Source organism: Mytilus galloprovincialis, chromosome 8, assembly GCF_965363235.1.
Source record: "Mytilus galloprovincialis chromosome 8, xbMytGall1.hap1.1, whole genome shotgun sequence".
NCBI lineage: Eukaryota > Metazoa > Mollusca > Bivalvia > Mytilida > Mytilidae > Mytilus > Mytilus galloprovincialis.
In genome coordinates, this window is record NC_134845.1 from 89,492,549 (window position 1) to 89,504,562 (window position 12,014).

Consider the following 12,014-nt stretch of genomic DNA (forward strand, 5'->3'; position numbering starts at 1 on the left):
TTCATTTTATTGATTTTTACATAATTTTTGTTGAGTGTGTGATTAACAGCATAAGTAGGCGAGACACTGGGTTCCACAGAACCCTTACAAATTTTTTATTTTAGACATTTTTTTTTATAGTTGTTTAAGAAAATGTCGCCAACAACAAATCAGCACCAAATTAAAAGACCTGATGTTAATCTCACAGCTAAAGACTTACTTAAAATGCCTACAGTAAGTATGTCGTACTCATTTCTTAGAAACCATTAGCCTGGGATCCAGTGGTGCTTGTGATAAGAATTTTTCAAGGTGAAATTACTTCTAAGTCATGGTGTTGTGGTTAGAGCATTGAACATCTTACACAAAGGTTTGTGGTTCGATCCCAATTTTGGGGAGATAATTTCAGGGACTGAATTTTCGGTTCTCCCTTGACACCATCTGACAGTATGGTCTTGAGGACACAATGATAGTCTGTCCGAAAGGGACAATAAATGGATGACCCATGTTAAGAAACAGCTATATCTCTTGCACATGAAAGACACTCTTGTTGATTTAAAAAAAGAGCAGGCAAAGCCACTACAAAGCAGCACTTGCAACCACAAAGTGAAATGGAATAAATATAAGTTGTAATAACTTGTTTCCCAATCCACTATAAATAAATATGTTTAAACTTGTATAAGCAATCAAAGTTACAATATAACTTACAATATAATTTATCATACCCATTAGAGCCAGAAAGAAAATGACATATATTTGTTTATTGGATATATGTACAGTGCATTGTAGGAAATATTTTTATATTGTCATATTTGTTGAAAATTATTGAGAAATTAATGAAATTACAGTTTTTGATAAAAAAAAAAAAAAAGGGTCAATGATAAGCTAAACCTTATGATTTAAATCATAAACCAACTGGTAATTTAACGCTGAAAAGGGGCTTTGAGGATTGTATTAAGAATGGCCTTATTGAAGGAAAGAGAAGGTTAGACCAGAATGCCAGGATGCCGGGTTTCATAATCATGAATCTTACGATCAAAGGCAGATAGTTGTAAGAGAACAATGAATAATACAAAATTTTGCTGTGAAAGTAGTTGAGAGAATCTTACAATTTATTATTATTGCAAGATGCTTAAGGGTAAGAAACAATTATTAAGTATGCTAGTTCTTACTTTTTCAACTAATCATATGAGTTTCACCATCTAAGGGAGATAATGTAGATAGCACAAACAATACAAAATGCTGTTGCAAAAGTACTTTTGAGAATCCAACCATCAATTAATTACACCAGAAAAGTGGGAAGGGATTAGCATAAGTTGTAATAACTTGTTTCCCAATCCACTATAAATAAATATGTTTAATCATTTACTTTTCTACATTGGCTAGAGGTATAGGGGGAGGGTTGAGATCTCATAAACATGTTTAACCCCGCCACATTTTTGCGCCTGTCCCAAGTCAGGAGCCTCTGGCCTTTGTTAGTCTTGTATTTTTTTTAATTTTAGTTTCTTGTGTACAATTTGGAAATTAGTATGGCGTTCATTATCACTGAACTAGTAAATATTTGTTTAGGGGCCAGCTGAAGGATGCCTCCAGGTGCTGGAATTTCTCGCTACATTGTAGACCTGTTGGTGACCTTCTGCTGTTGTTTTTTATATGGTCGGGTTGTTGTCTCTTTGACACTTTCCCCATTTCCATTCTCAATTTTATTAAACTTATGATAATTACAAGAGAGGGTAAAAAACAATTCTAAAGTGTGCTAGTTCTTTAACTTGTTTTTACAGGGAGGAGTAACACAGCAAGGTTTAAGGCATAACATTACAGTTGGTATTCTGTTCATTGAGGCCTGGTTGAGAGGTATGTGTAAATCTTTAAATCTGAAAAATTTTGCTCAATATTGAAGCTGGGACATTGATTTTGTTGTTTATGCCAAATCTACATAAAAGCCTAAAGAAAATGTGTCCTTCATTGAACATTTAAATGGGTTGTCATACCAATGTATTTCACCAATGATGACAAATCCACAAATTTGAGAACTTTGTTTGAAATGAAAGATAATAAGGTCATTTAAGGGAGATAACTGTTGAAGTTCAACCACCCTTTTGAATCTATATTTTTCACCAACCTTGAAAATTGAAATAATGAAGTGCAAAATTCTTTCACAATACTGTGCTATATGCAATTTTAAGGGTAATAATGAAAACAGAGAATATAAGAACCTGGAATAATTGTTAAGAAATTTATGATGAAAGAGGGACGAAAGATACCAAAGGGACAGTCAAACTCATAAATCCAAAACAAACTGACAACGCCATGGCTAAAAATGAAAAAGACAAACAAACAACAGCACACACGACACAACATAGAAAACTAAAGAATAAACAACATGAACCCCACCAAAAAACTAGGGGTGATCTCAGGTGCTCCGGAAGGGTAAGCAGATCCTGACTAACCCAACTTAAGGGGTGCTAGTTAGTTCATACTGAAATATTAGTGAAAGAAACATTTACCTCTGCCATGCACGCACGGCTAACCCTATTTAGTGTGGTAAGTTTTCATTTTCATTTCTTATCAATTTTCCAGAATTCTAATTGAATCCATATTCAACTAATGCCTTGTTTGTAATTGTGTGGCACTATAACAGTTCTAGAGAAACTTATTGTTGCATGCAGACTTTTACTTTGATCATTTTATATTGGACAGGTCAAGGTCACTATTGAGAAACTTATTGTTGCATGCAGACGTTTACTTTGATCATTTTATATTGGACAGGTCAAGGTCACTATTGAGAAACTTATTGTTGCATGCAGACTTTTACTTTGATCATTTTATATTGGACAGGTCAAGGTCACTATTGAGAAACTTATTGTTGCATGCAGACGTTTACTTTGATCATTTTATATTGGACAGGTCAAGGTCACTATTGAGAAACTTATTGTTGCATGCAGACTTTTACTTTGATCATTTTATATTGGACAGGTCAAGGTCACTATTGAGAAACTTATTGTTGCATGCAGACTTTTACTTTGATCATTTTATATTGGACAGGTCAAGGTCACTATTGAGAAACTTATTGTTGCATGCAGACTTTTACTTTGATCATTTTATATTGGACAGGTCAAGGTCACTATTGAGAAACTTATTGTTGCATGCAGACTTTTACTTTGATCATTTTATATTGGACAGGTCAAGGTCACTATTATCTCAAAGGTGCTGTAGAAGATTCTGCAACTGCTGAAATATCAAGATCCCAGGTAATATAAAACAGACATGTCCAAGGGGAGTTATTTGGACTCGCAAACTATAACAGTCACAATTCAAACAAAACATTGACTTTAACAGTGCTTATTTGTTTTACAAACCCCTAACCCCTTGGGTACAGGTATGTAAAAGCTCCGAGATAAATACTAAGAGATTAGTGTGAATGTAATTAATTTCATGGGTGTAACAAACAAGTTGATTGAGGTTATTATTTTATCTGATCAAAGTAGTTGTATGGCCATGGATAAATGTTGATGAGACAGACGGCAAAGCATTAAGGAGGTAGACCTAGGTTAAGGGAAATAACTCTTAAAATCATCAGTACGTTTGTGTCAACCATTTTCAAAAACATATTCTAAGCTTCTAGGTTACATAGATTGTTTTTAATCTGTTTCAGGTAAATGCTTAAAAAACATTGATGAACTTGACTTTTACAAACGCGTAACTGATTTAAAGAGTTATCTCCCTGAACCAAGGTCTACCCCCTTAAATTGAGAACCAATCTAGAGAGTATAAACAAGTTGATAATAAAATACAATTTTCAAGTTACTGACTTTTGACCTTGGTGTATATTACTTTTTGATACCTTACCTACTCTTAGGTGAGACATTCTGATTCTTGGTCAAGTAAGAGCAACCTATAGAAGTGAAATCTAGCTCACAATTGGTTGATTTGAGGGAAATAATAAGCTGGTTTTTTATAAGTTTATTGTGTATAGAAAATATAAAAGTGACGGTTATTTAATTCAATTTGATATTTAAGAATTAAATGCTTCTTTTTGTAACTTTAATTGGGGTGTAAAAGCGTTGACCGAAGTACATTTTGTATTTCCGTGCTTCATTCTAAAATCTGCGCACGGTCAACGCTTTTACAACCCTATGAAGTTACAAAGAGAAGCATTCAATACTTATAATTGCATTTTTTTAGCTAGGATCATGAACATGCGATTTTTATCAAGTTTTTATTTAATTTACCTGTGCACTTTATTGTGGGACCTCGTGTCATCATGAATGATACATTTTATTGTGTAATGCAATTGACTAAGGAATAACGTGAGATTGCAGTGTAGCCAATCAGAATAACGTATTATAATGAAACATACATCTAATGTAATTATTTACTCTTAAACATACTGTATTTTTTGCTTCTCAACAATTGAATTTCTTTTTCAATAAAATATGCCTGACTTATACAAGGATATGATTAGGACCCCAAGTTAAACAGTGGCATAAATTGTCTTTTTGTTTAAGGATGTTCACTCCTTTGAGTTTATGAATTTTTGTCAGATATTCCAAATGCTTTGGATTTATCTATGTAGTGCCATTAAAAGAAATTGCCCATTAACTTTTCTTTCCATTATTTGATTAAATGTAGTATACAATGTCATCTTTGAAAATCCTATAAAATCCTTGTTTTTTTCATCATTTTTGAAAGAAAAAGAATGTTAATGTTAAAATGTTAGAAAAATATAGAGAGCATTATTTCGGGCCAATTTGTCAATGGCTTATATCTCAAAAACAAACACGTACTATCAATATATAATAGTCTTTTTATAAGCTTTTTATATTGAAATAGAGTAGTGCACATCCTTAAATCAATACAATTGTGTTTTTTATAGGTTTGGCAATGGATAAGACACAAGGCTGCATTGGAAGATACAGGAGCTGTTGTAACCATGGAAATGGTACATAACATTGTACAGGAAGTGATTGGAGAAAGATTTTGGTCAGCACAGAATTCTGAACAATTTTCAACCAATCAGGATAAAGATAGACTATTAACTGCAGCTAGAATGTTTGAAGAAATTGTAACAAAGCGAAACTTTCCAGAATTCATAACCACTTATTTGAATATGGACCATACATTTTTAGAGTATCAGAAAAAGTAGTCATAGAAAATATTGAAAATGTGGAAATATTTAGCTTGATAATCTGTTAAACTGGATATGGGTAAGGATAGATAATCAGGATATATATGAAAATATAGAAGAGCAAAAGATGCTTAGAAATTGATACATAATGTAAGTGTGTGGCATTCAATGCATACACATTCCCAAAATTACTTCCCCCCCCCCCCAAAAAAAAAACAAAACCAAACAATTCCACTCGAAACTCAGTTATACTGCATTTGTTATTGTTATGTAAGACAATTTTGCCTTTACATTTGTGTGCCATATAAGTTCCTGGTTCTATTGGAAATTCTTTGTTAGATGTTTTTATGTACGATTATCTCACATACCCCTGCAGGATTCACATGACAAATGGATTTCAGAGGAAAGGTAATCTACATCTATAAATACACCCTTCGCACAAGTATATATACAGTACATTTGCTGTGTGGCCTACCAAGTTTTGCACTTTAAACACATAGTTACTTATGCAGGTTAAACAGGGTTAGTATTTACAGCTTACAACCAATATTCCACTCAGGTACCATTGATCTGTCGCCATTTTATGTCTTTTTAGCTCACCTGGCCTAAAAGGCCCAGTGAGCTTTTCTCATCACTTGGCATCCATCGTCGTTTTTAACTTTTACAAAAATCTTCTTCTCTGAAACTACTGGGCCAAATTTAACCAAACTTGGCCACAATCATCATTGGGGTATCTTGTTGTGTCTGTTGACCCGGGCAATCAACCAAGATTGTCGCCATGGCTAAATATAGAACAAGGGGTTTAAATGTAGATTTTGGCTTATAACTCTGAAACTGAAGCATTTAGAGTAAATCTGACAAGGGTTTAAATTGTTTATCAAGTGAAGATCTATCTGCCCAGAAATTTTCAGACAAATCGGACAATGGGTTGTTGGGTTGCTGACCCTGAATTGAAAATTTTAAGGAAATTTTGCCGTTTTTGGTTATTATCTTGAATATTATTATAGATAGAGATAAACTGTAAACTGCAATAATGTGCAGCAAAATAAAATCTACAAATAAGTCAACATGATCAAAATGGACAGTTGACCCCTTGAGGAGTTATTGCCCTTTACAGTCATTTTTACCGATTTTTTTGTAAATTTTTGGAATCTTTCACAAAAATCTTCTCTTCTGAAACTACTAAGCCATATTTAATAATACTTTTGCTTGGCCACAATCATTATTGAGGTATCTAGTTTAAAAAATGTGTGTGGTGACCTGGCCAACCAACTATGATGGCCTCCATGTTCAGCAAAATAAGATCTACAAATAAGTCAACATGATAAACATGGTCAGTTAACCCCTTAAGGAGTTATTGCCCTTTACAGTCAATTTTTAACAATTTTTGTAAATTTTAACAAAATATTTTCCTCTGTAACTAATGGGCCAAGTTCATTATAGATAGAGATAATTGTAAGAAGCAAGAATGTTTAGTAAAGTAAGATCTACAAACACATCAGCATCACCAAAACACAATTTTGTCATTAATCCATCTGTGTCTTTTGTTTAATATGCACATAAACCAAGGTGAGCGACACAGGCTCTTAAGAGCCTCTAGTTTTTTTCTATCTGGATTTATAGTGTTTGTGATTTCAGTTATTCTATAATCTAACAAATTGATATTTGTATACAAAAACTTATTGGTATATTATAATCTCCATATTCAATAGTTAGTCTATATATATATAATTTTTAAAACGATTTGATATTTCTTAATCAGTTTGTCCATATGTTATTAAGCAATTTGATATCTTATTTTGAACTTATTATGATATAGAGTTGCACAGCTTAATTGTATATACAGATCTGCCAGTTAGTCACTCACTTTGATTTTGACAATGCTATGAATCTTCATTGTGCTCACTGAGCGTGAAAGTTTTTGTGAATGAAGTGAATGCGGTTTTCTCTGCTCAAGATTGTAGCACCATTTGTTTCAATACACCATGCATGTATAATATAGTTGTTAATTTTTTTATTTTCAAGATTTTGATAAATAGTTTGTTTCATTTTTGTTTTAAACAAACTGCCTTTATATGCTTCATTTTATTTATATAAAAATGTCATGTTTCATTATTTTGAACAAACTGCCCTTGTTACATTGTTCGTTTTTTTTTGCTTTATCAGTTATTATTAAATGTATAACTATAACACTCTACTCTAGGAGTGGAGTGGAGCCTTTATTTTAATCTTTGTCTATCAATCCCTCCCAACAAAGTAGTTAGTCCCACTTTTATGAGGTACTTTTGTTTAGAATAACTTCAGATGTGGCCAGTAGCTAGACAGCGAAGAGCTTTCATGTGTGAGAGCATTTCAGACAATCATTTATTCTTGTTCTGTTAGAGATTCACTATGTATAGTTGAATTTTTTGTTAGATAATTATAATTAGTCCAGTTTATTTTCCTGGTAGTTTTGCTCAATATTCCAATGAAAAATATGATGTTTCTGTTAATTGGTATCAGGTAATGGTTTTTTTTGCAGATTGATAGCCCAACTGACCCTTAAAGCGGGTCTGACCCATGTGTGCCTATGCCATCTTTTTTTTATTCTTTATAAGTTGTCTTAAACTTGTTTCTGTATGTATATCTAATAAATCGATGATCACTGTATGCAGCAGAAATAGTCTGCAAAAAATGAATTAAAAATATATCATAATAAACAAAAACATAGAACAACTTCTTATAGCAGTTATATAAATAATTAGACCCTTATCAGTCCTATGAGATTAATTTTTAAGAGGTGAATGATTCAGGCTCTGAGGTGCCTTTTAATTAACGTAATAACATATACATTTTTTGTCTTTCCATGCTTTGATTTTCCAATGTATCAAGAAATCACATATGAGGGATACAATATTGATTGTGGGTTACCAATTTTCAAGAATCAAGTCCTAAGTATATATAAAGGACAACTTCAAATGTGTGAATTTTCTAATGGCTTTGATGCAGAGTTTGGCAAAGCTATGAAAGAAGTAGGTCCGGTAAGGACCGATTTTGGCCTCAAATTTCAGGTTCATCAAACGAAAGATTTTGGACACTTTTTAAAAGTGTCTATTTTAATTGATTCAATTAGTTTATGTGAGAGCTTTTAACTGATTTAGTCATTAAAAATGCTCCGATTCAAGCTTAAATAAGAAAAATATATCAAATATGCAAAAAAAACGTCACTTTTCAGATGGTTTTGTGAAAAATGAAAGTTGCCGCATCAGTGTTCATCCTCAGCCTTAATATATGTTATGTCATCATCAAATACAACTTACATTTCAATATTTTGAATTTACACGAATGTGGCCACTTTCATTTAGACGGAAACCGTCTAAAATTTAACTAAATTGATAAAATTGTGAAGATCTCAGTAATTTAGCATGACTTAATGATGTTAGTATCCGATATATGTGCATCGTATTGTCAAAAACAGCCCATATTTGTGTAACAGTAGCATTCTTCTTTCCAATAAATATCTAAAAGACAACATTTTCACAATTTTGTAAAACTGCTATATTTTGGGGCCAAAAGGGGTCTTACTGAACCTTTAAAATCAATAAAAAGTTTTACTCAGTCTTCTAAATTAGTTACCTTTTTTTATATTTTAAATCAATGAAAACAGAAATTGATTTTTACAGCTTAATCTCTAAGTATAAATATAGTGATTTACAATTACTTTCCTTTTCTACAATTTTTCATTTTAAGTATTTTCAACAAATGCTACATTTTTTATTTACACCTTGTGATAGATATTTTTGTTATAGTTTAATTTGTATAATTATATATTCATTGTTACCTTCATATTTAGGAGTTAGGCTTAAGATCTGTACTTTATCAAGTTTTTTGCATTTATGTTTCAAATTTTCTTGATTGCATAATAAATCAAAATAGAAACATATATAATTATATTAGTATTGGAGGAAAAATCTGAAAATGCATTGTTATGATGATTATTAAATGTTTTATTATTTTAGCATTTTAGCTTCAAACAGACTATGAAACACTGTCCTTATTCATGCTGAAATGAATTGAAAATAAATGTTTCAAAAGAATAACAAGTTTTTTATAGCATAGTGCACAGGTACAAATTAGATAGACACAGTTAATAGAAAACTCAATCAAAAACTTGGAATATGTTGTAGATGCTTGTTCAAGTTGAAGCCTGTATTATCTCCAAACATTTCTTTATGGGTAGACTTTACATAGATAAATTAAGATAAGATAAGAAAAACAAAATGAGTATGTTAAATTTGATGTATGCCTTTTTGTGCTTCTTCGTTACATTTGTTGTTTTTATAGTGATATTAAGATGATAACACAATATTGACTGCTGTACCCGTATTTTTGACATTTTTTTACTCTTTGAGTATGTTTGTTTTGTTCATGCATCGTTGACAATGTAATGGAATTTGATACGACTGTCATACAAGTGAGGGGTTTAGCTAGCTATAAAACCAGGTTCAATCCACCATTTTCTACATTGGAGAATGCCTGTACCAAGTCAGGAATATGACAGTTGTTATCCATTCGTTTGATGTGTTTGGACTTTTGATTTTGCCTTTTGATTTTTGATTTTCCTTTTTGAATTTTCCTCGGAGTTCAGTATATTTGTGTTTTTACTTTTTTAGCTCACCTGGCCTAAAAGGCCATGTGAGCTTTTCTCATCACTTGGCGTCCGTCGTCGTCGTCGTCGTCGTAGTCGTCGTCGTCGTCGTCGTCGTTAACAATTTTTCAAACATCTTCTCCTCTGAAACTACTGAATGGATTTGAATGAAACTTAACATGATTGTTCCTTAGTATATCCTGCACAAAATGTGCGCTTCGATTTTTGATCCGTCAAAAAACATGGCCGCCGTTACTTAAAATAGAACATAGGGGTCAAATGCAGTTTTTGGCTTATATCTCAAAAACGAAAGCATTTAGAGCAAATCTGACATGGGGTAAAATGTTCATTAGGTCAAGATCTATCAGCCCTGAAATTTTCAGATGAATCAAACAAACCATTGTTGGGTTGCTGCCACTTAATTGGTAATTTTAAGGAAATTTTGCAGTTTTTGGTCATTATCTTGAATATTATTATAGATAAAGATAAACTGTAAACAGCAAAAAAGATCAGCAAAGTAAGATCTACAAATAAGTTAATATGACCAAAATTGTCAATTGACCCCTTAAGGGGTTATTGTCCTTTAATGACAATTTTTCACAATTTGTTCATCATATTTGCTAACTTTAAAAAATCTTCTCCTCTGAAACTACTGAATGGATTTGGTTAAAACTTAGCATGGTTGTTCCTTAGATTATCCTGCACAAAGTGTGTGCTTTGATTTTTGATCCGTCAAAAAACATGGCCGCCGTTACTTAAAATAGAACATAGGGTTCAAATGCAGTTTTTGGCTTATATCTCAAAAACAAAAGCATTAAGAGCAAATCTGACATGGAGTAAAAATGTTCATTAGGTCAATATCTATCAGCCCTGAAATTTTCAAATGAATCAAACATCCAATTGTTGGGTTGCTGCCACTTAATTGGTAATTTTAAGGAAATTTTGCAGTTTTTGGTCATTATCTTGAATATTATTATAGATAAAGATAAACTGTAAACAGCAAATATGATCAGCAAAGTAAGATCTGCAAATAAGTCAATTTGACCAAAATTGTCAATTGACCTCTTTAGGAGTTATTACCCTTTAAAGACTTTTTTTCACAATTTGTTCATCATGTTGACTTACTTTAAAAAATCTTCTCTTATGAAACTGCTGTATCAATTTCAGCCAAACTTAGGCTAAATGAGTTTCAGAGTTTCAGAGTATCTAGTATAAATTTTATATTTCATTTCCTTGTATGTCAAGAAACATAGCTCCTATGGCTAAAATAGAACCTAGGAGAAAATGATTTTTTTTTTGCTTTTGAAGAAAATAGGACGATTCAAAGAACATTTAAATAAATTGAAAAGCCAAAATAATCATTGATGAGAGATTAAACCAAAAAAATTCAGGTGAGCGATTCAGGCTCTTGAGAGCCTCTTGTTCTTTTTGGCATACTAATGCCACAAATGCAACCAAAACAATATCAATACAAGCTCGACAGCTTATTATAGCACAGACAAGATAAAACACATGATGAAAGAATTGATAGAATTTTTTGGGTTATAGTTTTATTTAAGATATATATTGTTACATACATATTTATGAATTAAGCTCAAGATCTGTATTTTATCATTTGTTTTGCATTTTATGTTTTTAATTATCTAGATGACATAATAAACTAGAAAAAGAAAACATATATTATAATTTAACATTTCATTACATATAATATAATAAACGTTACCATGGTTACCAGAAGTTTACCAATCAAATTATCCTCCCCCTTTTTTCCTTGTTTACAAGCTACAGTGACCATGTCACCTCAAATTCATAAAGTATTCAATAGAAGCACCAAATGAAAAAATTATATTGCTCTGAAAACCCAAAGGTACATGTTAATGACCAGGGAAAGCATGTCTTCAAAGAAATACAAGGTTAATTTCCTACAAATGTCAAATTTAAGGGAATATAATTTTCCAACTCTTTTTGACATGAAACAGATTGTGCTGGAATTTTATCTTGAGAGAATAAACATAATATAATAATAAATGGATTTTAGTCAGCAATCCTCTATATCTCTTAATTTTGATATGTTTTAAATACATGTAAATTATAGTTATAAAAGGTACCAGGATGATAATTTAGTATGCCAGACGCACGTTTCGTCTACATAAGACTCATCAGTGACGCTCATATCAAAATATTTAAAGACAATTATTGTATGTCGCTGTTCAATAGTCAAAAATAAATTAAACTGAAACAAATTCGGGTCACGAACCAAAACCGAGGGAATCACATCAACTA

General features: G+C 31.8%; 1 protein-coding gene across 1 annotated transcript in view; it reads left to right on the forward strand.

Moving 5' to 3' along the window:
• The window catches only part of LOC143042795 (malate synthase-like), a 50,603-nt gene extending 41,426 nt beyond the window's left edge, over positions 1–9,177 (forward strand). Inside the window, exons 12-15 of the mRNA XM_076215255.1 lie at positions 121–213; positions 1,758–1,830; positions 3,160–3,227; positions 4,853–9,177. Of these exons, the coding sequence (XP_076071370.1) occupies positions 121–213; positions 1,758–1,830; positions 3,160–3,227; positions 4,853–5,122 (504 nt within the window). The 3' untranslated portion in view covers positions 5,123–9,177. The remainder of the gene's footprint in view (positions 1–120; positions 214–1,757; positions 1,831–3,159; positions 3,228–4,852) is intronic.
• Positions 9,178–12,014: the final 2,837 nt, after the last annotated feature.